Source organism: Argentina silus, assembly GCF_951799395.1.
Source record: "Argentina silus genome assembly, chromosome: 2".
NCBI classification, from domain to species: Eukaryota; Metazoa; Chordata; class Actinopteri; order Argentiniformes; family Argentinidae; genus Argentina; species Argentina silus.
Window position 1 is genome coordinate 26,694,588 of NC_139656.1, and position 25,155 is coordinate 26,719,742.

General features: G+C 42.3%; 3 protein-coding genes across 5 annotated transcripts; 2 read left to right on the forward strand and 1 right to left on the reverse strand.

The window, feature by feature from the left end:
• The first annotated feature begins 124 nt into the window (after window positions 1-124).
• On the forward strand, window positions 125-13,292 carry rsf1b.1 (remodeling and spacing factor 1b, tandem duplicate 1). Its single transcript, XM_083693094.1, has 16 exons — window positions 125-281; window positions 1,455-1,546; window positions 1,751-1,843; window positions 1,926-2,131; window positions 2,362-2,492; window positions 2,723-5,631; window positions 5,830-6,108; window positions 6,304-6,408; window positions 6,558-6,637; window positions 7,004-7,058; window positions 7,313-7,434; window positions 7,816-7,883; window positions 8,177-8,390; window positions 8,568-8,803; window positions 8,907-9,086; window positions 9,443-13,292. Exons 1-16 carry the CDS (start codon window positions 128-130, stop codon window positions 10,009-10,011), a joined length of 5,493 nt encoding a protein of 1,830 aa, XP_083549220.1. The 5' UTR covers window positions 125-127; the 3' UTR covers window positions 10,012-13,292.
• Window positions 13,293-13,973: 681 nt separating this feature from the next.
• On the forward strand, window positions 13,974-17,682 carry LOC310801143 (methylosome subunit pICln-like). Of its 2 annotated transcripts, XM_083665137.1 has the most exons (7): window positions 13,974-14,193; window positions 14,301-14,437; window positions 15,271-15,372; window positions 15,574-15,678; window positions 15,788-15,964; window positions 16,838-16,907; window positions 17,319-17,682. In XM_083665137.1, coding segments are annotated over exons 1-7 (711 nt in total). In that variant the 5' UTR covers window positions 13,974-14,074; the 3' UTR covers window positions 17,320-17,682. The 2 variants fall into 2 exon arrangements, with proteins under 2 accessions (XP_083521263.1, XP_083521262.1); XM_083665136.1 differs by having other exon boundaries at window positions 16,838-17,682.
• A 3,014-nt stretch (window positions 17,683-20,696) lies between these two features.
• Window positions 20,697-23,911, reverse strand: LOC310816906 (aquaporin-11-like). 2 transcript variants are annotated; one of them, XM_083687250.1, is made up of 4 exons: window positions 23,219-23,911; window positions 22,776-22,892; window positions 22,131-22,283; window positions 20,697-20,973 (listed from the first exon to the last, which is right to left on the reverse strand). In XM_083687250.1, the coding sequence occupies exons 1-3, from the start codon at window positions 23,907-23,909 to the stop codon at window positions 22,180-22,182; spliced, it is 912 nt and encodes a 303-aa protein (XP_083543376.1). In that variant the 5' UTR covers window positions 23,910-23,911; the 3' UTR covers window positions 20,697-20,973; window positions 22,131-22,179. The 2 variants fall into 2 exon arrangements, with proteins under 2 accessions (XP_083543376.1, XP_083543375.1); XM_083687249.1 differs by having other exon boundaries at window positions 20,697-22,283.
• Between the last annotated feature and the right edge of the window lie 1,244 nt (window positions 23,912-25,155).

Genomic DNA, 25,155 nt, shown 5'->3' on the forward strand with positions numbered 1-25,155 from the left:
TACGTTGGTAAATTGACTTTTTACCGCAAAGACCTCTGGGCCACTACTTTCTTTGACGCGTTGAATTGTGGGCAGTCATTGGTCCTCCGAGCTCAGCTTACAGTCTCCTGCTCCTCCATTGGAAAAGATGGCTGCTTCGGCGGCAGCGGCGGGTTCTTCCCCCGGTTTATGCCCAAACTACGCCGTGATATGCTCTTTTCTAGAGCGGTATGGAGCATTGCTGGATTTACCGGAGCTTACATTTTCTCAGTTGGAGCGATATCTCCTGGATACATCCGCAGGTACAGTTTGAAAAGCGCAAGCTGTGGGGAGGAGCGACTCCACACCATTGCATTAGTGTGCTGTCGTTGGTGCTAGTTGTTGTGTTATTGTGTGTTTTGCAAACATCGTTGTGCGTTTTATATGCATTTGTTGCAGTCTCAGATGCGTTATTAAGACCTAGGATGAAGCAGATGCATCGTTTCGTACTGTTAAACCTGGAACAAACCGAGTAATAGAAGGTCTCCGCTCAATTTGGGTCTTTAAATGTTAGAATTTATTTTCCAGCCAGCCTTTATCTGCCATGGAGTAAATTGCACTTCATCACACAGAGAAAATGTTGTGCGTAAGGACTAGAGCTGTGCGCAATGATGTTTAGTTTTCGAATTTGTTAGTAATTGTGCGTACTTTTTCCTTGGTAGCAGTATAATACGATATGGATGATATTGCCCACTATATTTACAGTTAAGTAATATTTTGGCATATAGTACTGCGCATGCGCACGCACATCTCCAGGGCTTCCTGCTGAATGGAGTCCCCTGTAATTACGCAGACTTTAGCCTGTTTCATTCAAAGTATTTTGGCGGAATTTGGAGGTATTACACATGCATCATCATTAGTCAATACACTAAGTACCATTTAAATGTATGCCCTTTAAACGATGTCATTTTCCTCATCGTTAAACTGAAATGTCCGACTGCATTGTTATGATTTGTGCGTGAGATAATGCGTTTGGCAAAATTACCGTCTTCCGCCCCCTTAAATCCTGTACAGCAAAGTATTCACCACAGAAGTTTGAGTGGATGTCTGAATAGAGTATTAACTTATCCCCATTCAAGTCGGCAAATAGTGTTTATAATTACTTTGACCATTGATGGCTCGTTTTAAGTAATACTTAGAATTATTATTTGTCATGCTGGTTCATTTATATTTACAAATATGATGAAATGCTGCAGTATGTACATTTAAGACTAGGGTTTCAGGGGGTAGAATCTTACATGGTCTATGGCCGAAAATATTGAATGGAAAGTGAATGCTCGTCCTTGGGAGCCCAACATTGTTTTTGCAATTGCTTACCAGAGGTCTCACACTCCTTAGTAATAAGACACTTATCTGTAATACACATTATCTGTCTGCTGAATTTGTGTGGTTGAGAAATTGATTTGACCAATGTCATTATCCTGCTTCCCCCTCAGTTCCAAAGCTGTTGGTGGACCTTCATGTGAAGTTGCTAAGAAAGATTGGCAAATCAGTGTCAGCAGACAGATGGGAGAAATATCTTGTGAAGGTAAACAGATCTTATCGGCTGCAGACAAACAGATAATACAATTCAGAATTGCTATTCATGTCTCTGAAAATAATATCCCAAATTGGACTGCGCATGTATTAATGCAATTAGGAAATAATTATGATTGTTGATTTTTTTTGTTGGCAACATTTATTATGTTTTTAGCAAATCCAACAGTGGTTGATGGAATGTGTCTTTTCACAGGTGTGCCAGGAGTTTAACACTACCTGGGCATGGGAGCTTGAAAAGAAGGGATACAAGGAGTTGACAGTGGAGTGTAAGACTGGAATTCTCAAAGTGAGTGGAGTCTTTGCAATTAATACCTCTGTCTTATTTTAGAGGTGAATTATTTTTCACTAAAACAATTCTCTGTCTCCAGTACTTGTGTGAGTGCCAGTTTGATGACAATGTCAAATTCAAGACTGCAATCAATGAGGAGGATCCGGATAAGATGCGGCTACAACCCATTGGCCGGGACAAGGATGGCCTGATGTACTGGTTTCAACTGGACCAGGACAACAACGTGAGGGTCTATGTGGAGGAGCAGGATGACCTGGATGGGTCGTCTTGGAAGTGCATAGTCAGGTACTGTAAAACTGTGTGATGTAGGTGAGATTGAGGGAAAATGCATGCAGCTGTGATGTGGTGCTGCAGAGCCAAAATGTCAAGTCTGTATTTCAGATGGATCCTTAATTACTTATTATTTATAATATTTTTATGTAAATGTGGTTTCACCACAATATTTCACCATTGAAAGCAAATTATTTACTGTTTACCTGGAAAGAGAATGTTTATAATCATCCATCTCTATGCAGGGAAAGAAACGACTTAGCTGAGATTCTGGCACTGTTGAAGACCCAAATTGACCCAGCGCTGTTGACAAAGAAGGATCAAGAGGAGGGCCCAAGCCCTGAGGATGGGGAGAACAAGAAGAAGGGGGAAGAAGGTAAGGTGGTAGATCAATAGTACTTAAAACCGCTAGATCATTTGTTGTCTGTAGTTTGAACATAAATGTTCTACTGATAATGCCCAAGATCCATCACTTACTTTGAATTCTTTGATATTTTGCCAAAAGTACAAAATGTTCTCTGATGACTATTAGCTTAATTTGTGTGCTTCTGATGAATGTAGCACTCTATTGTACCTGATATTCTTATTTATACCATTGCCCTTTAGGAGGAGTCAAAAAGACAGAGGATACCTCAGAAGATGAAGACGACAAACCCCCTAAGGATACTGTTTGCTCAGTCTCGGCAGAGATGGAGAACAAGGAGAAAGCTGCCCAAAAAGAGGATTCAAAACTGAATGTTTTGGATGCCAAATCACCATCAAATGGCATTCAAGACAACCAAACTGATTCAGCATCAACAGTCCAATCAGAGAAGCCAGTGGCGGATGACAAAGTCACCATAAACAACCAGACCATCAAGGAAGAGCCCATGGAAGTGTCAGAATCCAAGGAGGCTACAGCCACAAGTGCTACAGAGCCTCCCACAGAGAAACAGTGTGGAGCGTTGCAGACAGAACAAGCTGAGGAGGTGAGGAGGAAGACTGCAGAGGAACTCCAAAGGGCAATGAAGAATGACCAGCAGGCCAAAATCCCCCTGAAAAAGAGAGAGATGAAACTGAGTGAGGACTTCGATAACACTAGTGGTAGCAGCAGCAGCATCATTGTGCGAAACCCATCTGTTCTTCCAGTCAAAGAAGCCCCTAAAGTTGAGGAGATTAATAAAGAGGTCTCTGTAGCCTCAGTGGGGATGGTGAAGGAGCTTAAAAGTGATCATGTTAACGGTGATACCCAACCTGCCACAGAAACAACATTCAACAATGGGTTGAGAGAATCCCCAAAAGAGATGGGAGCTCAGGAAGATTCAGCTGATAGAAAAGAGCAGCAAACAAAGGCTATTGCAGGGGAAGGAAGTATAGCAGTTGAATCTGTAGCAAAAGAGACAACAAACCTACCTCTGGACAAAAAGGTAATTAAAGACATAGATGAGGAGAAAAATGTGGCAAGCAATAGTGAGGAGACCAAGGAGGTGACCATGTCTGATGAAATTAGCCCACAGAAAAATATTCCAGCCATGAAGGCAGAAAAGGAAAGCACTGACATTCCCGAAGAAGTAAAAACAGCAGCTCTCAAAGTGGCTAAAGCTCCTTCCACTTTAACGGCTGAGCCATTACCTTTGTGTAAGGATGCAGCAAGCCCATCTGAGAAGTCGACTGATTGCAAAGAGGAAGATAAGCTTAATGTGTCTAAAGAGATTAATGTAATGGTGGCTCCTATAGATGACAATACATCCACATCAAAAGAAACACATAAAATACCCTCACCTGATAACTCACAGAAACTTGATGGAGTTCAAGGAACAGATTCACTGGTTGCGTCTAAAGAGGTAAAGTTAGATGCTCCTAAAGAAACAGATAAAATAGTTGTCCCTAAAGACACTGATACATCAGTGGTGAAAGAGATGGAGAAACCTGCTGTGACAGAAAAGCAGTCTGACTCTAAAAACACAGAAATAACAGTCATCACTAAAGAAACAGGGAGACTTGACCCCATTACAGAGAAACCAGACGACAAACTCACAGAGTCGCCAGCGGTCGTTAAAAAGACAGAGAAACCTTCATCTAACAAAGCGGGTACAGAGAATGTTGATGGTCCTCAAAAGACAGAAACATCATTGGTCATTAAAAAGACAGAGATACCAGAACAGATGAAAGACTCAGAGAACCTGGGCAGCCTTAAAGAGACCAAAACATCGTCAGTCATTAAAAAAGCAGATAAACCATCCTTCAATAAAGACACAGAGAAACTGGATAGCACAAAAGAGACTGATAAATCGTCTGTCATTAAGAAGATGGAGCAAAAAGGGCCATCAAAACGCATAGAGAAATGTGGCGACCCTGAAGACACTGTGGTGTCATCTATTATTAAGGAGAAACCTGCCGTAACTGCTGCAGACACAAAGGTTATCGCTGAAGAGAAGGAAAAACCTGTTCTTGAGAAAGACTCTGAGAAATCTGTTACCTGTAAAGACACAGAGAAAACTGGTGTTGCTGAGGTGAATGAGAAGTCTGTTCCCAAAGATGTGGAGATGGTAGCGGTCACTGAGAAACTGACCCACCCACAACTGGATGAATCCAAAAAAGTTAAGAAATTGGCCACCGCTAAAGACACTGAGACTGTCAGTAAAGAGATGGAGAAATCCTCCTGCCCTAAAGGGGAGAAATCAGACACCACTAAAGAAACCAAGAAACAGGCTGACACAAAATCAGGTGACGCAAAAGAAGTGGTGAAATTGGCTACCAATGAAGATGCTAAGCAATTGCCCTCTCCCAAAAATGCTGCCTCAGGGAAAGGGGACCAAGAAGAGCCTATGGAAGTAAGTTTGGAAAAGTGTACAGATGAGAGCATCAAGACCCAGGCAGATGTTGATCAAGAATCCAAAAAGGTTGTTAAAAGTGGGGAGAAGTGTGAGCCTAATAAACAGGAACAGGACACCAACAAGGAGAAGCTAGAACACACAAACCATCTACCTACTGAGACTGACGGTGACAAAGAAATCAAAAGTGATTCTACAGTCGAGAAGATGGAGGATGGGAAGGAGGACAAGCAAGAGAAGGATGACAAAAACAGAACTACAGCAGAGGAATGTGATGATGCAAAAGTTAGTGAAGGGTCTGCGGAAGACAAGCCCAATGATGAGGGGGAAAAGCGGGATGCTGAAACAACAGGGAAGGGAGCTGCAGGGGGTGGTGAAGTCTCATCAGAGATTCAGGAGGAGGGAATCCGCCTCAAAATTCGGATCCCAACACACAGAAGGAAGTCTGATCTCCAAAGGGAGGAGAGGAGGGGGGACTCAGAGTCTGATACAGGAGAAGGGAGATCCCTGAGAAGGTCGCCCAGGATCTGCAGGCCAACTGCTAAGGGGGTTGAGTTCCAAGATAGGAGGATTGAGAAGAAGCAGGCAACACCCCCTGTAGAGAAGGGTGAAGAGGAGGAGGAGGAGGAGGAAGAAGAGAAAGCTGTTCAGAAGAAACCTAGAGAAAAGAAGGTTGATCAAGAAGGACAACCTAAAGCTAAGGTATGCTTCCTCAGCAGATGCATATATTTTAAATTGTATATTACACAGGTAAATTAGGAATTAACAATATTAGTAGTATGTGTATGCTTGATTGGCTGACCCAATTATTAGCCTCATTATCATTAAACCTGAGAAGTCTTCAAATGTATTTTTATAATACGACTGCTCTGATGACGACATCTTTTTTTTTTTTTTCAGGGAAAACGGAGGAGGCGGACAAGGTGGTCCAATACTCGAACCCGATCACGCAAAAAGAAAGGCTCCGGTGAAGATGATGATGACGATGACGATGAGTCAAGCCAAGAGGAGAGCGAGGAGGATGACAGTGATGAAGACTTCAAGGTTGAAAGGGGCAAAAACAGGAGGAGAAACAGGAACAGAGAGAGGCGTAGCTCTGACTCTTCAACCTCCTCTGATGACCTCCCTCCAAACGATGACCCCTGCAAACACTGTGGCCTCCCCAACCATCCTGAGCTGGTGGGTCCTAAAAACATGACCTCTATCTTCCACTTAAATTAACCTGCCTTTTGTGAGGCTCAGTAGTTGGCATAGACCAGAATTTAGAGTTGAAGCAGATTTAACAAGCATAGAACCGTACTTTCCAACCACGGACATACTATGTACGTAATACCTTCATTGGTCAGATTCATTACTGATCTGTCTCCTCCACAGATATTGCTGTGTGACTCATGTGACAACGGCTACCACACGGCGTGCTTGAGACCCCCTCTCATGATCATCCCTGATGGAGAGTGGTTCTGTCCACCCTGCCAACATGTAAGTAACGGCCACAGAACAAACCATCAGTCGTCTCAACGCTAAAGGTACCAGACAAATCACTAGGTTTTAGCTGGTGTATACACCGAATGCCTGCTCGTGTGTGGTGTCCTGTCATTCGTCTCATTCTCTGCTTGTGTCCCCCGCAGAAACTGCTCTGCGACAAGCTGGAAGAGCAGCTCCTGAATCTCGACGCTGCCCTGAAAAAGAAGGAGCGCGCTGAGCGAAGGTGATGATGACCCTTCTTATCAAACAGTACTCAAATTGACACCAGGAGGATGCAGTGGCTTTATTCGTTACATAATAAATAGTTTAATGGTTATCGTTATATGATATGGAGTTGATTCTGGGCCACAACGTATGTAAATGTCCATGATGAATTGTATTTTGCCTCGTTTTATTGTTCAACCAATCACTCTGTGTATCCCATCTCAAACATTTAAGGAGCGTACATTGCTTTGATGTTTCTTTTTGTACAATATTAGTGCTCTTCGATTATTATGGGTCATCCTCTATGATAATGGGAAAACTGTTCATTCTTTTATCTTAGAAAATGCCGTTTTGACTCAGATCATATTACATTTTACATACACAGGAAAGAGCGTTTGGTCTATGTTGGAATCAGTCTTGAGAACATCATCGATCCCTCAGTAAGTAGCATGAATGGTTATACAGTATGCATGGATATACTATACTATACTATGGTACTACTGTCATAAAAGGAAACACATCTAGTATTCAGTGTGTTAGTACGACATCACATTACTTGGCTTGTCACAACTCATGCCCAGTTGCTCAAAGAATGAGAATTATAAGCTGATCTCTCACTAATAACTGTTATGTCCAATTGTAGTTATGTGAGTCTGTAGAGTAACGCTGACTGTTTGTCAACTCTCATTTGAAGGTGGAGCTAGATGAAGAAAAGCAAGAAGAAGAAGTGGTGGTAAAGAAGGAGAAGAAAGAGGTAAAGAAAGGCAAGAGCTGGGGTCGGAGATCGACGAGGACAAAGAAATGCATAAGCTACAGGTACAAATTGGGCTTTTTGTTTTATCTGGATGGGAATATAATTAATAATTGGTTTCTTCCTTTGAGGGAGTTTTTCCTTGCCACTGTGCCCTATATTTTTCTCCCCTCTGTGTCTGTTTTTTTTTAACTTGGCTTACTCCTGAGGGTCTATGATTTGGTGTTAGATCATATTGTTTGTATTGTATTTATTGTTTAATATAATTTTTGTTGTGAAGCACTTTGTGACATTTGTCTATGTAAAAAGCGCTATACAAATAAACTAGATTGATGATTAAACTCTACAAAAATCAGGCTGTAACTAATTAGCTGTCATGTTTTGTGTAGCTTATTTGTTGTGTGAGTATGATGGCCTCTGATTAGTTTTGAATATTGTGTTTGAAGGTTTGACGAATTTGATGAGGCTATTGAGGAGGCAATTGAGGAGGACATCAAAGAGGCTGAAGGTGGAGGTAGGAGGCAATGATATAATCAGAGACAAAACCCATATTCAATTAATTTCATCATTCTCTTAAGTCTAGTGTCACTGTATTCTGAAATCATTTTTGTTATTGTCTGTAGCACTTCACTAGTCTAAACATTAAACCACCTGGAAAACTGATAGAAGTAGTATTTTCTTTCTCTGCAGCCCTGGGTGCTTGCTCAGATGCTTTTGTAATTGTGCTCCTCTCTAGCTTTTAATGAAGGTCTGTAAAAGTCAAATGTTGGATGCAAGTTAAATTGTGATATGTGGTGCCCTCTACAGGAGCTGGTCGAGGGAAAGACATGGCTAACATCACAGGCCACAGAGGGAAGGACATGTCTGTTATCATGCAAGCGGAGGAGGGGAAGGAGAACGGGGGTCCGCCGCGACCAAGCGCTGGCCAGCGTAGAAAGAAACGCCGGCGTCTCAATGACCTGGACAGTGATAGCACCATGGAAGAAGAGGAGAGTGAGGATGAGTTCCGCATCAGTGACAGGTATCAGAGAGGCTTCACAGTTCAGTGTCAGTGTACAGGGGGACCAGTTCCACCCTGGTGACGGGCATTACAGCCATGAAGGTGTGACATGGGTGTTTTATTGATAAATGATATATTTTTATATATTATATATAAATAAACTCACTCAACTCTTTCCCTCATAACTCTTTCATGCAGCTCAGAGGAGGAGTTTGTGGTGTCGGAAAACGATGCAGAGAGCGAAGTGGAGGCCGGCTCCAACAACGATAGTGATTTTGGCAGCAGTGGTGATGGTCGACGATGCAGAACCTCTTGGAGTAAGAGGCCGTCCAAGCGTCGACGAAGCACCCGACAGCCACGAAAGCGACGCAGACCTAGAGGGTACTCCGATGATGAAGAGGAAGAGACAGATGAGGAAGAGGAGGAAGAAATTGGTATGTTGGCCTTTCTGCATTGGGTAAATTGGTAAAAATAGGTAATTATGCTTGTGATGATGTCTCCTGTCTGAGGTCTTACCCTGTGTTGGTTTGTGTGCAGCGACAGAAGGCTCCAGTGAGTACAGTGACAGTGACTTGGACATGAGCAGACGTAGATCCCGCAGGAGTCAGAAGAAGCAGGTCAACTACTGCGAGACTTCAGAGTCAGAGGGCTCCAAAGCTGGCACCAACCGTGACAAAGTCACAGCCCGGCGCCGTTTTGCCAGCTCTGATAGTGAAGGTCGGTCAGCCACTTCTCTCAAAATACCTTATTTGCCTCATCAGTATGTAAGCATAAATTCCAGGCGGCATATGATTTGTAAATGCAACGTGAGTGTGAAAAGGTGTCCTTGGTGGCTCAGTTGGTAGAGCATGGTGCTAACAACGCTTAGGTTGGGGGTTCGATTCCCACTAGGACCATATATACTGAAAAATGTATACTATGTACTACTATACATTATGCTATGCAGACTGCAATGTAAGTCGCTTTGGATAAAAGCATCAGCTAAATGGTATATATTAACCCATATTACTGTGTTTCTGCTATGTCTCCTACGTGAATGGATTCTAATGATATTATTGTGATAATGTTTCCAGCGAGCCCCGCCAAGGACTCGGATGATGAGGAGAAGGAACGGACGGTAAAGAGAAGGGCTGACTCGTCAGAGGAAGAGTCTAAGCAGCGCCGCAGACGAATCTCGTTGAAACGCCGGAGAGCCTCTGAGGACGACGATGACGATGACAGTGACTCAGACGAATCTGAGGAAGAGGAGCGCCCAGTCCGCAAACGTGTGAACCGCATCGACTCTGATGACGACGACGATGACGAGGAGAAGGAGGAAGAGAAGGAGAAGAAAGTTGTGGCTGAAAAGGAAGATGAGGAAGGGGGAGTGCTGGGAAAGGGGACAAGCCCATTGGACTACAATCTGGTGGAACTACCACCCACCAACGGACAGAATCCCATGAAGGGTCTAGAGGGGCTCGCTGTGGGTGCCCCAGGACTCATGACCCAACTGGGACCCAAAAACGTCAGCACCACACCAGCTGTGGCTGTAGCACCCAACGGTCTGGTATCCCAGGAGATGGCGCCACAGGACGATGATGAGGATGACCTACTAGGGGTCACAGACCTGGTGGACTATGTCTGCAATAGCGAACAGTTGTAAAAACAAGCTCTATGTTGTTTTTTGTAGTATTGTCTTTTTTTTTTATATTATTGTCCTATTTTAGTTTTTACCACCATCGATGTTCTCCACCAACACTCCTGTCATTCGTGTTTGGCCCCCATCAGTATGAACTGGACACCTTTCAGGGGAGAGGTAATGCTCTTTGTTCACACCTCATGCTTGTGCAGTAGAGTCGTACAGGCATTAAGAGCACCAACTCTAAAACCTGTTTTGTGACGCATCCCTTTACTTTATGCTGCATTATCTTACCCACAGTTGCCAGCAACAGATAGACATTCAGGTCAGATGGTCGACCATACATGATACACAAGTAAACCTACAGTACCTGTTTCTACAGCCAAGTTCCAGGATTCCCCAGGGTACTCAACTCTCCCACCTGGTCTCCACATCCCCCAACAGAAAGCCCAGCTTCATGTGTCCATTCTCTCCTAGAGGCTTCTCTCCAGAGTTTCTGTCTTGAATATCTGACATTGTATTGTAACGATATGAATTAGTTGTTTTGTAGGAAATAGATGAGCATTGTTTGTCTGTATACCATAACACTCTAAGATTTCTAGAACATAATATGGCAGGACTTTTGGTCAAAATGCATTCCATTTTAATGTTGTTTTATGGATCAACTACTGGAAACAAATCAGTTTTTTTCCACTCTTTGCCCCTAAACTCTTTGCCCCTAAATTATGTATTGATTTATGATGCTTTAGTCTATCATAATCAGTTGTTTGATAAGCTAAATCTTTTTACAGGTTTACCACCTTGTTATTACACCATTTCCTGGCATTTGATATCAGAAATCCCATGAGAACTGAACACAGAATCATAATTTAAACTCTAAAAACTGAAGTTTTGATCAGCAGATTGGGTTTGATTGACAGACCATCCCATATTATCCTTCAAACATATATTACCATAATAGTTAGCCTTGTCCCAGGTCTGTGTGCTTGTCCAACTTCTTGTCTAGTCAGAAGTTGGCTAAAGCAGATACAGACCAGTAGCCAGGCTACCTCATACCATTTCAGATGGAATGTTTCTCATATGTGCTCAGTTGTTTTGACCTAAAGTATTTAAATGTTGTGTTGTCATGTATATTATGTTTTTAAATGTTAACGTTCCCTAAAGTGGTATTTTGACTGTTTGATTAGTGATACGAACACTATCAACAAAGGCAGCTCAGTGCTTCATGCCAAATTGCAGGTGTCATCTTGTCAATGTAATAATCGGTCAACAACCATATTTACAAGACATTCATTGAAATGGGGGGATAGAGTGTATACACACTCACCGGGCACTTTATTAGGAACACCTGTACACCTTCTCATGGTGGAGATGGTGTAATGGTGTAGGGAATGTTTTCTTGGCACACTTTGGGCCCGTTAATACCAATGCCACAGCCTATTTGAGTATTTGCTGACCGTATATCTTTTGAATAGTTGCTGACCATGTGCATCCCTTCATGGCCACAATTTACCCATCTTCTAATGCACCATGTTACAAAGCAAAAGTCGTCTCACACTGGTTTCATGAACATGTCATTGAGTTCAGTGTTCTTCAGTGGCCTTCCCATTCACCGGATCTGAATCCAAAAGAACCCCTTTGGGATGTGGTAGAATGGGAGATTCACAGCTTGAAAGTGCACCTGCAAATTGTGTGATGCAATCATGTCATCATGGACCAGAATCTCAAAGGAATGTTTCCAACATCATGTGGAATCAATGCCATGAAGAATTGAGGCTGTTTTGAGAGCAAATGGAGGCCCTACCTAGTATTAGTATAGTGTTCCTAATAAAGTGACAAGTGAGTGTGTGTGACCAACAACATAAGACCAACCCCTCTCCTCACCTCTGATGGGTGAGCAGGCACCTGTTTCTAGAGACTTGATTTAGTTTTTGTATACTGTATACACATATATAACACTATCAGTGGATTAAATGCCCATGTTTTAGACTCATCATGCTAATATTCAAAGGGATTTGTTAGGTGAAATAACTTGCAGAAAGTACTTAGAATAGAAAAATCTGCCAACTTTCTGTGTCCCTCTCAATCTTGAGACTGAAATATATCAGCATTTTAACCATTATTTTACCTTTTGTGTTTTTTATGATATACATTATCTTTTTATATGAAACCCTTGTTTGTTTTCTATTGTTCTCCCTCCTAGCGAATCTTCAAGTGGCATATTGTTTCTTATATACCCTCCGATTAATACTCTGTGTAGGTTTGAAACCTGGGAAGTAGAGGTACGCAGTGCTCCCAACATGTCTGTTCTCACCAAAAGACTATTTTGTATTTCTTTTCTCCTGATCTTCTCATTACCCTCTGCCACAAGTGTGACGTATTGATTGTAGAGAACACTACGCTCACTTAGTCCCCCATCATCATAATGCATAACATGGAGACTAAATACATCTATCTCCTATCTCAGATAGCCTATCCTTTCTTTGTTCTCCTATCTCAGATAGCCTATCCTTTCTTTGTTCTCATTAGGACCTCATTTTGGTTTAAGGGGTTCCATTTTGAGGTCAGGTCACTGACTGACTTCAGGCCTCAAATTATGGATTAATGGCATGCTGGAATAATATTTGGTTTTGGAATGATGTACCAGAATGCAAGTTGCTTGGAGAAATTACAAAAAAACCCAATAGGAACTAAATTGACCTCTGATGTTATCAGTGTGTGTATATCTGTAGTTTTTGCTGTAATATATATTTAGAGGCATTTTTTTTTTTTTTATAATGGAAAAATATATCTTGCAATTCTTTAAGATTGCATCTGTTTATAATTGTTTTCTTTTTGTAGAAGGTTGTGATATTGGCACAACTGTTTTTGTAATGAAATCTGAGAACTGGCATGTTTGTTTGGATGACATTTTGTTATGTGCAGATGTGTTGTTGCCAAAGGATTTGCGAGATTCAAAACCCAGATCTCTTCTTCATCCTTTGCCCAGAAGTGTTCCTCATGACCTGCTACGACACAAGGAAGCATGAACCAACCCACACTTGGCATGCACTACCATGCCAGGACGAAATGCTGAGCACAAGCAAAGGTGGCCATCGTTATCATGGGAAAAGTACAAGACAAATGCATTTGATGAAGAAGAAGAAATGAAGCCTGTTTGTATTGTCTGTAAAATAATGTTGGCATGTTCATCATCAATGGTAAACCGCTCTACTATGTTTGTCTGTCATACAATGTGTTTGATACTCTCAACTGTAAAGGCTGATTTCCAAGGCAAAATTTTAATTTCTGTGCTGCCGGGAATGCACTCTGCTGCCCAGCAACTAACATGGTTGAATTTGATTAGTTTGACAGAATATGCCCTAATGCCTCACATGGCAGTTCCAATCTGATGCAATTGTCTAAGGTTTACTGTCATTTTGGGATGTAAAAATACAGATTTCTGTGTATGTTCCATATCTTCCTCCTGAAGATGAAGTTTATCTTCTGTATTTCTTGAGTCTGACATAGCTAGTACTGCAGTTGAAATACATTTGTTGGAGCAAAATATTATAAAGGGAGAAATACAGGGGTTGGGAAGAGCAGTGACACTTTTGGGGGAGAGTTGGTGCCAATGATTCAAGTGTTTGTCAGAGATGTCCACTACCTGGTCAGACATAGAGGAGTGACCACTAGGTCAAGTGTGAACATAAAGCTCATAGATTGGTCCTCTGTGTTTGTCTGTCCCTCTTTACACTTTTTGTTAACTTTACTGTAATTTCTTTCATATGAATCCGATCTTGTACATTTGTCATAATAAAAAGGTTGTAAACCTGATGTGGTCCTGGTTGTTTTCAATTTCTTGGACTAAAATTAAATTAAAAGGGTCGAATTATCGGCTTTCTGAAGGGAAGTGATCTCTGCAGTCATAAACCACTGAATTACAATACTCAGAGGGGATAAACGCTACCCCGCCCCTCCACCAAATCCACAATCTGTTCAGAAGAGCAACGTGGTACAAGTCAGGGGAGGTAACAGCAGTTTGACAGAGTTAAACAATCTACGGCAAAGACAATTTCAACCATCGGGTAGAGCAGGAACCTAAACGATGGTGTTGCTGACAAATGTATCTCCTCCAAGTGAAGGGATACGGCATGAGCAAACTGAAATTACCGCTGTTTGGAACGGCCAAGGACTTGGACAGGGAACTCTTTACGTTGCAGAAACGTGAGTTTTTTTGTTGTTGCAGTGTATAGTTTAATACCTGGAGAGTATGTTCTCTCAGGTGCGTAAAATAGGCTATATTAATTGATACTGTCATACTCTTCCATCAGACGTGTATTGTGGTTCGATGGATCTGGAATGGGATTTTCCCTTGAGTATCCATCAATCAGCCTCCACGCCATCTCACGCGACCTCACTGCGTACCCGAAAGAGCACCTGTACGTAATGATCAACCCCAAACTCAAAGGTGAGGTTCCGCTTTGCAGTATTCTTTTCGAATAGTTACTGAGAACATGGGCAAATATTCTAAAACAAACAAAAAAAACATGTTGAAGCGAATGTAAAGAACATTTTTAAAAAGTTGATTGTAGTGTGTCAAAGGCGAGGAAGGGAAGTGTTTTCTTACAGCCCTGGTATCCAAAGCCAAAATTAATGTAGGTCTATCCACAAAGTAGGCTACCCACAACGTTCGGAGGTGGTGGTGATTTGTCCACATTCTCACCCGCTGCTGAATGGCCCGTTTTACCGGCGAGAGGCGCATTGTCGTAATGCGGATGGGCGCGCTGCCAGTCACGGTAGCGTGGATTAGGACTTCCGATGCTCTGGAGAATTGTTTATGCAACCGCCCGAGATGAGTTGCTGCAGAGACGAAACTAAAGTTTTTGCTTCATGCTTTAACCTAAATCACTATGCCTTCTGGTCTTAGATGAATTATTCACCGACGGCCACTTTATCATTTTCATTTGCCTAGGTACGAAAAGTTCTCACCAAGCATGTCTGATTCTCGTCTTATGTTTGATAGTTATAGAAATGTTAGATCCATACGAGTTGCATAGTTTCACACTTTGCATAGTGTAACGCATGATTTTTTATATTTAATTACAGCGGTAATTTCAGTTTGCTCATGCCGTATGCCTTCACTTGGAGGAGATACATTTGTCAGCAACACCATCATTTAGGTTGAATATATATAATTATTTATAAATATATAATTTATATAATTATATATAAATAAGAGAGAGAGCTCCTGGTTGTGCTAGGCTACTCTCTTTTACTCTTGTTTTATTGTGTGTGTGCCAGATAACAATGAGGTGGAGGAAGAGGATGAAGATGGGGGTAGTGATGAGGACTCCATAAGTCCTATGACAGAGATCCGCTTTGTGCCAAGTGACAAGGCTTCCTGTGAGTGGTTTCTAACACAATTGTGAAATATGACCTGTAATTTTATTATAAGATCTGAATCTTAACAACATTTGGGTCCTGAATTTATAAAGTACATTTGAAACACTAAACATTTTAAGAAATCCTAATCAGCTGCTCAGACAAACACTTTTCCAGACCACCCTTAAGTCTGTGTTGTTTGTGTGTGTGTTCCACCCCCAGTGGAGCCCATGTTCTCAGCCATGTCCGAGTGTCAGGCACTGCACCCCGACCCGGACGACTCAGACTCTGATTTCGAAGGGGACGAGTACGACGTTGAGGAGGCTGGTGAGTTTGCACACCACCCTCCCTTTACTTCACATGTGACCTCGTAGCCTCTTGACATTCGGCCCAGCTCATCATCCTCAATGCACTTATCCTCCCCCCCGCCCCGCAGAACAGGGTCAGATAGACCTGCCCACATTTTACTCCTTTGAGGAGGGTTTGTCCCAACTCACCCTGGAGGGTCAAGCCACCCTGGAGAGACTGGAGGGGATGCTGGCAGCATCTGCGTCCCTGCAACATCAAAACATGGTCGGGGTCAGGGCAACGGAACCCCCCACAGGATGCAATGGTACGCATGCATGAAAAGCTTTGGAATATAGGCTATAGACTGTGTACTGTACTAGTTAACAGTAGGTTACAGGCGTGGACATAATTGTAGTGACACACTGTGAGAGGCTGTTGAGGTGGAGAAGGGTGTGTTTGGCAAGCATGGTCATGCGTGTGAGTGGTTGCAGCAGTTCTTGCTCTGTGAGCTTGATAATTGCCTATAAATCCTGTTGTTGTGGAGGGAGACCCAAGAGCACGTAATCCCAGTGTGCGCTGAGTAGGTCAGCTGTGTGTCAAATTGAGTGGCACACCACCAGCAGATGGCTCAAGTGAAGCAGATGTAGAACTTGCAACCATGTGGCCACAAATCATCACGTCAGAAATGTTGACACATATGTGCCAGTATAGCCCCCTCCCTAGATTCCATTCCATTTTGGGCAGGGGTGGGTGTAGTGTGTATGTGCTATAGTCCATGTCCTGTAACATATAGGTTTATGAGCTTGTCACCTCATGTGACTGTGGCAATAGATGGATGATGGCTTAGTGAGATTTCCTTACAGTGCGTCCCTATCTATAGGTCAATGCTGGTGGGTGCAAGTTATAGTGTCTTTGCATGCGATCAACCTTGGAAAGGAAAACACTGTCTTGCAAAATCACCACTTGATTCTTAAAGCAAACATTAACCTCCATTAGAGTATACATGTTGCATAACGAGAGGTGTTGCATGGAGTTTTTCTTTCCTCAAGTGTCCAGATATGTTATTGTTCTTAATCATTCTGTTCCTGAAGTACCTCATCAAGTGTGCAGATAGATCTACTCTTGAGTTTAACCTAGTTGTTTTAGTCAACGCCCCATGCTCTGACTGACTCCAACCCTCCTCCCTTTCCACTTTCAGGTGAGAGGGAAGCAAAGCCTGCTGTGGTTGGGGCCTCGGGGCAGTTTGAGGATGCTGATGTTGATCATTGGTAAGACTTTCACTGTTGGAACGGGGATGATAGGGAAGGGTTAGATGCCCCATTCAATTCTCATAAAACTTTATTTGTAAGTAATCCTGTGCTTTTGTTTAGAATTATAAATGGATCGTGAACAGTACTTGAATTAGCCTTTTAATGTAACAAAGATTGATAGTTGGCATTGACAAAAACAGATATTCTGACTTAATTGGTTGCACTGAAACGCTGCAGTCAGCCCTGATGGTGAAGTTCACCCTTGATTCATCCAGGCTCTACCCAGTGATTAATCATTACTTGACATGCTCCTTTGCCTAGTAAACACCTATGACGTTTTTTTAGTTAATGCTGAGCCAGTCAATGATGTCACCATGCTCTCAGGTCCAGCTTGCTATCTGCCCTGTGAAATCTGATCTTGTGTTGCAGAGGGAACAGAGAGGCTCTTGTTTGCACCCGACTTGGGCACTTTGGAGAATCGGGGCTGGGGGGCTGGTGGAAGTGAGCGGAGGGGAGGGGTGAGGAGCGTAAAGGTCGGATTGTGTAACTGATGCCGGTTGAGCCAAGGCTCTGTCTGGGCCCTCTGGATGTGTACGGCGAAGTCTCTACCAAATGCTCACCAGCTAATCTCTACTGGCCTACGACATCATAGGCCTCTGGAAGACTAATGAAAATAACTACTGTAACTTTATTTGTGTGTTTGGTGTCCCCATTTCTTACTGAAGGAAAGATGTATTAACTTTTTTGGCTTTGTTTATTGTCATACTGAAAAATAAAAAGTGGTTTTGTATGAAGCAAATTTGTGTTTGCTGTTGTGAATCAATTACAGGGCAAGAACTTCTCTGGCATGTTCAGAGTCTGCCACAGACCAGCTTTAGGGCCAGAACATTGAATATGCATAACTGTTTTTGGCACAAATTGCGAGTGGCATTGTGAGTTCTCTGCAGGCACTGGTTCTCTTCCGGCTGGGTTGGTGCCCAGTCATTCTACCCCCCGCATTGTTGTAAGAAAGAGGCAGCTTTGTGTGTGTGGCAGGGGGTCTGGCCCTACTGCCACACAGAGAAGTGATTCAGAGGAGGAAAAGGATTTGTGCTGATATACAGTGACAGCTCTGAGCCAAAACACCCGCAGTCCCCCCATTCTTTTGATCATTCCTTTTCCATCAGCAGGGAAGCAGAGGTCTTTCAGGACACTGTGTGCATTTTAAGCTTTGCTGAATTTGCATTAGAAAAAGGTATATGTGTATATATATCACACATATATATATATATATATATATATATATATATATATATAATGTGTGTGTGCGTGTGTATATCACACACACACACTCACCGAGTACTTTATTAGGAACACTGTACTAATACTGGGTAGGGCCTCCCTTTGCTCTCAAAACAGCCTCAATTCTTTGTGGCATTGATTCCACAAGATGTTGGAAACATTCCTTTGAGATTCTGGTCCATGATGATATGATTGCATCACACAATTCCTGCAGATTTGCAGGTGCACTTTCAAGCTGTGAATCTCCCGTTGTACTACATCCCAAAGGGGTTCTATTGGATTCAGATCCGGTGACTGGGAAGGCCACTGAAGAACACTGAACTCATTGTCATGTTCATGAAACCAGTTTGAGACAACTTTTGCTTTGTGACATGGTGCCTTATCATGCTGGAAGGAGCCATTAGAAGATGGGTAAATTGTGGCCATGAAGGGATGCACATGGTCAGCAACAACACTCAAATAGGCTGTGGCATTCAAGCGATGATTGACTGGTATTACCGGGCCCAAAGTGTGCCAAGAAAACATTCCCCACACCATTACGCCACCTCCACCATGAGAAGGTGTACAGGTGTTCCTCATAAAGTAAGATGAGTGTGTGTGTGTATATATATATATTACAGTGCCCTGCTCTTCTTTTGGGTCTACACTCTGGTATGTGTGTACACTTTTTATTCATAGTCCCCCTAAGTTCAGGGTACCCAAAAGTGATGGGACAATTGGCTTGACAGGTGTTTCGTCAGATGTGTTCCGTCACATCATTTGTGCAGGCATAAGAGAGCTGTCAATAACGAGTGTTGATTCTAGGCTTTGCGTTTGCTATTGGCACCTGACAACATGAGGACCAAAGAGACATTAATAAAGTCAGGGAAGCCGTTATGAGGCTGAAATATCAGAAAGTTAGCCAAAACCTTAAACCTACCAAAATCAACAGTTTGGAACATCGTTAAAAGGACAGAGAGCACTAGTGAGCTCAGAAATCGCAAACGGGCTGGTAGACCAAGGAAGACTTATACAGTCTCTAACCGAAGAATGCTCACCATGATTAGAAAACCCCCATAACAACTGTCCCACAGATCAGGAATACTCCAGGAGGTAGGCGTGAATGTGTCAGAGTACCATCCGCCGAAGACTTCACCAGCAGAACTACAGAGGCTACACTGCACCACTAATTAGCCACAAAACAGGAAGGCCAGGTTACGGTTTGCTAAAAAGTACCTAAAAGAGTTCAATGTCTTGTGGACAGATAAGACAAAGACTAACATGTATCAGAGTGATGGCAGAAGTAGAATGTGGATAAAAAATAGGATCTGCCCAATATCCACAGCATACCACCTCATCTGTGAAATATGTTGGAGGGGGTTTTATTGCTAGGGCATGTATGGCTTCACTGGAACTGGCTCACTTGTCTTAATTGATGATGTAACTGCTGAGGGCAGCAGCAAGATGAATTATGAAGTGGACAGAAATATCTTGTCAGCCAAAGTACAAGCAAATGCCTCCAAACTCATTTGACGGTGCTTCATCATACAGCAGGTAAATTGACATAAAACATACTCCCATAGCAACTAGGGAGGTTTTTAGGGCCAAAAAGTGGAAAGTTGTTGACAGGCCATGTCAGTCTACAGATTTAAATCCTATTGAACATGCATTTTTGTTTGCTGAAGAGGAGACTTAAGGCAAAAGTCCTCAAAACAAACAGCTGAAGATGCAGTACAGGCCTGGCAGAGAATCACCAGAGAAGATACCCAGCATCTGGTGGGGTCAATGGGTCGCAGACTTCAGGCAGTTATTGCATGCAAAGGATTGTCAACCAAATACTAAACATGAGCGCTACATTTGGTTATTTGACCTGTCCCATCACTTTTGGGTCCCATATGTACACAAATACCATCAAATAAAAGCTGAGAATCTCTACTTTAACCTCATAGGAATTCAAAACAAACTTTTGGATCTTCACTGTCCCATTACGCAGGGCACTGTGTATACATAAGGAACGTCCTGAAATGAAAACTGCAGTACTAAACCACAAAACTAAAGCTGACCGACTAGTCTTCTTAACCAGGATTAACAGTTTGCAGCAGTTTCAGGAAAGGTTTGTCTTTATCTACTGAGTGGAAATTCAGAACGAGTTTATTTAGTTAATAACAGTAAATTATGGAGATTGTATCTCTAAAACCAATGGCACCGGATACTCCACCCAATCCTCTCCCAGAGGAACACAGATTACAGGCTGACAAGGCACTGCAATCTGTCATGGGTGGTACACCCAGTCCAATCATCTCAAGTTGAATCATCAGCTCAGTAGATGTTAGTCATTTTTTTGTCAAATGACAGTTAGTCATTTTTTTTTACATGCCACATCATGTTGCATTATTCTGTAGAAATGTGTTTTTTTCGGATATGCACATGGATTATTCACTTTTGTTTAATAATTGACATGGAATGCTTATGTTTATTATTTTTTTTACATTTTTCAACAAAGACTTACTTTCTCCCTTGTTAAAATATTTCCTTCTGTTCAGGTAAAACAATGCCCAAAAAGACCTTTAATTGTCCTCATAGTTAATTGCACCTACAAACACAGATCACTGGAGGATCATGTCCACTTGATGAACATTCATTGGCAACAGACATTCTTGAACACACAGATAAGACTAAACAGAACAGGAATCCATGCCCAGGGCCCCCAATGTGTCCTACAACATTCCAGCCAAATGAGGCACAGGAATTCAGACGCAACATGCGCCTTGGTTTTAGTCTCTACTGCCTTAGTAAGGCAATTCTTCATCTGCAACCAATTAATCTGCAAGGATAAAAAATAATAATTGAATAAAAGACTCTAATGAGTTACATTATTATGGAATTCTGGTGAAAACTAAAGGGCAATGCACTAAAACCTATGCAGACTAGAGGCAGTTTAGTGTTGTATAAGCAGTGAGGTAATCCAGGAATCCACTCTCCACCTTTAGACTTTGCTCTTAGGCTGAAAGTAAAGGGAACTGACCTTCAAGGCACAGCCAAGCAGGAACCTTTCTCACAATCTCCTTATCATACAGAAGGTGTTCTTAAAACAAACTGGCAATAAGCACAAGAACAATGTGATCTTTGGCTAAACTTAACTAAATTGGGACAGTTCAAGCACTAATGAAAACCATTATCAATACAAAATACGTTTTTTCATGATATGGTTGCTGCACAGCTGTCATCAAGCATTCTAGCTGCTACAAAATGCTTGGCTCAAGATTGGCTTCATCAAGGATGTAAGGAGGAATTCTTCATACTTCAACTTAGCTCTGCATTCACTATGACTCTTGATTATATATACAGACTCTTGATTATATATACAGTGTATATATATACACACACACACTAGTGTTAATTTCCAGTTGGCTCAGTCTAGTCATCTTGAGTATGCTGTAGCCTACTGTAGTGTTCCAGGGAGTAGACGCCTCCAGTTTCAGACCAGTCTAGTCATCTTGAGTATGCTGTAGCCTACTGTAGTGTTCCAGGGAGTAGACGCCTCCAGTTTCAGACCAGGAATCTCAGTTCATTCATAGTAATGACATACTGTAGTATGCAAATCCTGCACCAATAACTGGCTTATGAGGACAACAGAGTCCCTCATTGCATTGTCTGAGGTTTGATACATTGAGACTTTTCACAATATATATATATATATATAGACTCATGTCACAGTATAGATGAGGTGCATTCATTCACTTTCTTGACTTGACTTACTGATCATGACTTAAAACCCTATCCCTAATTAGTACTGTGTCAGTTACATGGACTAGCCCAGAGAATAGCCCAGAGAATGTTGTGTTTGGTTCATGTTTCGATTTTGGTGAGTAAAAGAAAAAGTTAAGACTTCGTGTGTGTGACTCCTTAGACCTAGTTAGGCTAAGGTGACTAACTCTAACCCTAAGGGTCAAAGATCAACGTCTGCCCCATAACACACACCATGAGGGCTAAAGCCACAGACGACGTCCCAGGCAGTTTTCTGTGTGTGTTACTGCATCTTCTTCTGTACAACAGGGAAGTCCAGCCTTATGGTGGTTTTCCCGGAGAGGAATGGGATGACTTTTTCAAAGAGCAGGATGCAGCTTGCCATGCCTGTGAATAGAGAGAGATCAATGGGGATTACTATGTACTACATTATAACAACTTTGTAAGTAGAGGCTGACTGATACTGGACTAAGAATTAATGGGGAACATATCTAGTCCTATCCTATGTGGACTGTTTCGCCCCAATATTAACAAAGTTAATAAATAAACCCAACATTTCAGACTAGCCAACATTAACCTATTATTCTATTACTTTATAGGGGAGGCTTCTCGACAAGAAGTTCTTAACCTCCCCAATTTGCCTTTTCTTTTCATTTCATTTCATTTTGTCTTTCATTGGTTATTGTGTGTGTGCAAATGCCAAATAAAAAAATTAAAAGAAAACTCTTGTTCAGTCAACATATGAGCCGATACAGATATTTTTGTAAAAGGCCAATATCAGCCTATAATATCGGTGCTCTGTCGGGCTCTGTTTGAGCAGTGTGAATCACAGACGTGTTTTACCCCACACAAGCCAGGAATACATAACACAGTCTTTACCTAAGGCTGGGCCCAACCAGTAAACAAAGCAGTATTCCAGGAAGGTATGTCCACTGCAGGGGAACTGAATGGAGAAGGCCAAGACTGGGTTGAAAACAGCACCTGACACACTACCACCTGAGATGGGGACAAAACATCAGGGGGTAAAGGATTATATTGTATGTTGTCTCACACATTCTCAACCACAAACATACCTCTTCGACCGCCAGGTTTTTAGCGACGGATTTAAAATTGAAATTCAACACTGACATAACTTAAAATCAACAAAATCTGTTACATTTCAGAATAATAGCATAAGAAAAGTTGCATTTCTAGTCCAACCCAAGTCCCAGTTGTACCGGCTGGAGGAGGCCGACTGTATAAGATTGCAGTAATTATTAATGATAGTAATTCTAGGCTATCAATTTGACAAATAGTAATTATAGGCTATCAATTTGACAAACCTGCGTAGACCAGAAATGTGATGACAGCAGCGATGGCAGGAGGTCTTAATTTCTCGTCTAGTTTATGAATGTGCATGACTGTAGCTTGGACTGCAAACGCACAAGCCAACTCCACCGCCGCGGCCTCCACCAGGGTACCATTGATGGGACCGAAACATTTAAATCCGAACCTCTGGTGCCTGAGGTGTAGGTCAGACAAACCCAGCGCCCAGATGTAGGGTGCAAGGAACTGGGCGACCGTAGCAGCTATGAACTGGCAGGCTATCAACCCAGCAGCACCTTTCCAGGCAATATTTTTACGGTAAATGTGCTCGAGAACACCGGTTGGGTTACAGAAAGCACCGTGGAAAGTTAGTACGTGGATCACCGTGATTACATAAGTTAGGGTCAAGCCTATCTGCGGTTCGATTCGGCCCACTTCGCCCAGGAGTTTGAGTTCGTGCGTGCACGCACAGAGTTGGAACGTTGAAACCGTTTCTACCAGGTAAATCCCATAATCCCTCCCGGAGAAGAGCCGCGCTGTCGTCCTGCGCGTCGCCTCGCTGAGAAGCACTATCGCCACCAGTAGCGCTACTGAAATCACCAAGTCTGCCATTCTCCCAGAGGATGGCTGAACTACTGTTTCTGTCTGTCCACTGTTCGTAGCTTTTTGATAAAGTGCACCTTCCCACGACGTAATCTCTGACAGCATGTGCCAAAATCCACCGCCGCGGGAACCGGCGTGATCAGACGCGATCGACCGCCGAAGTTGTTGGCAGTATTGATTATAACTCTGTAATCGTTTGTGCCCGGAAGAACAGCAGAGGGCGCTCTATACACACACAGTGTCCAATCAGAATTCCACTAGATTTGATAACAGTAGGCTACATGTGTATTCAGGACTCTCTCAGATGTTTCCACATGGCATAACACATTATTTGGACTGTCTTGCATTGTTGAATCACGCACGTAGGCTTACAGTATAATATACATTTATAAACAACATGAGGCATGAGGTTTTTCCAAGTCTTGATTCTCATCTCATTTTATTTGTTTTCACAGTAGGCCTATCTATGTGAGCAGAGCATGGTTTGACTGAAATAATTGGTCATACAGCAATAGACATATGTGTAGTAATATATAAGTAATGGCAGTAAACAAAGTAGCATAATACATTCAAAGGCAATTCTGAATTAATTAATAACCAGAAAGTGTTACAAATATACTTTGCATTGCACTTTAAAGCTTTTGTCACTAGTGCCGTAAGGGCTGGGTGTGATGTGTTGCTTGAACAAGGGCGACCCCTCCAGTTTGAAATATGCAGTGCTGCTGTAAAGATTCTCATTCTGGTAGCCTCTCTCCTAACTCCCCTAAATAAGGCCTCACATAAACGTATTCCAATACGCCATTCACTCCCAAGTATTTGGTCAGGGCCTAATAATAAAGGATAGGTGTGTTATTAGTTGTGTAACAACAGTTGTGTAACACCATTGATAGTCCATACTGTATCATGTGACCCTGGTTGGATTAGCAGGCAGGTACTTGAACCACTCAGTCAGTGAGTTGTCATGACACCAACTTATATAGCCTACTATACCACAAGGTATACAGCCCTCCAACTATTCTACCTCATCAATGATTGTTTGAAGTCAGTTCATGACTGTTCATCTGTTGTAACACTATGACAGTCTTATGAATCCCTAATGAATGACAGAATGTTTGTCTTACAGAATGTTCTGAAATACTGGTTCACTCTAAGCACTTTATTTGAATAGATTCTTCTTCACAAATGATTCCTGATTTTTCAGAGGAGCAGCTTAGCTAATAAAATGTAAATAAATCAGAGATGGGCGTTGGAGATGAGTGTATCTTTCCCCCTGTCACTTTCTATCAGGCTGAACTGTGAGCATCAGTTATGTCCCAGACACGCTCTGAAAAAGACAAGACCTCTACCCCAT

What these genes read in the sequence shown, in the direction of transcription:
- rsf1b.1 (XM_083693094.1), top strand. Translation starts at nt 128, where the DNA reads ATGGCTGCTTCGGCGGCAGCGGCGGGTTCTTCCCCCGGTTTATGCCCA. An exon ending in AGAACATCATCGATCCCTCA is followed by an intron (nt 7,059 to 7,312) that starts GTAAGTAGCATG and finishes TCTCATTTGAAG; the next exon opens with GTGGAGCTAGATGAAGAAAA. An exon ending in TGCCAGCTCTGATAGTGAAG is followed by an intron (nt 9,087 to 9,442) that starts GTCGGTCAGCCA and finishes TAATGTTTCCAG; the next exon opens with CGAGCCCCGCCAAGGACTCG.
- LOC310801143 (XM_083665136.1), top strand. Translation starts at nt 14,075, where the DNA reads ATGGTGTTGCTGACAAATGTATCTCCTCCAAGTGAAGGGATACGGCAT. An exon ending in ACTCTTTACGTTGCAGAAAC is followed by an intron (nt 14,194 to 14,300) that starts GTGAGTTTTTTT and finishes CTCTTCCATCAG; the next exon opens with ACGTGTATTGTGGTTCGATG. An exon ending in ACCCCCCACAGGATGCAATG is followed by an intron (nt 15,965 to 16,837) that starts GTACGCATGCAT and finishes TTCCACTTTCAG; the next exon opens with GTGAGAGGGAAGCAAAGCCT.
- LOC310816906 (XM_083687250.1), bottom strand. Translation starts at nt 23,909, where the DNA reads ATGCTGTCAGAGATTACGTCGTGGGAAGGTGCACTTTATCAAAAAGCT. An exon ending in CACATTTCTGGTCTACGCAG is followed by an intron (nt 22,893 to 23,218) that starts GTTTGTCAAATT and finishes TCCCCATCTCAG; the next exon opens with GTGGTAGTGTGTCAGGTGCT. An exon ending in CTGGTTGGGCCCAGCCTTAG is followed by an intron (nt 22,284 to 22,775) that starts GTAAAGACTGTG and finishes CTCTATTCACAG; the next exon opens with GCATGGCAAGCTGCATCCTG.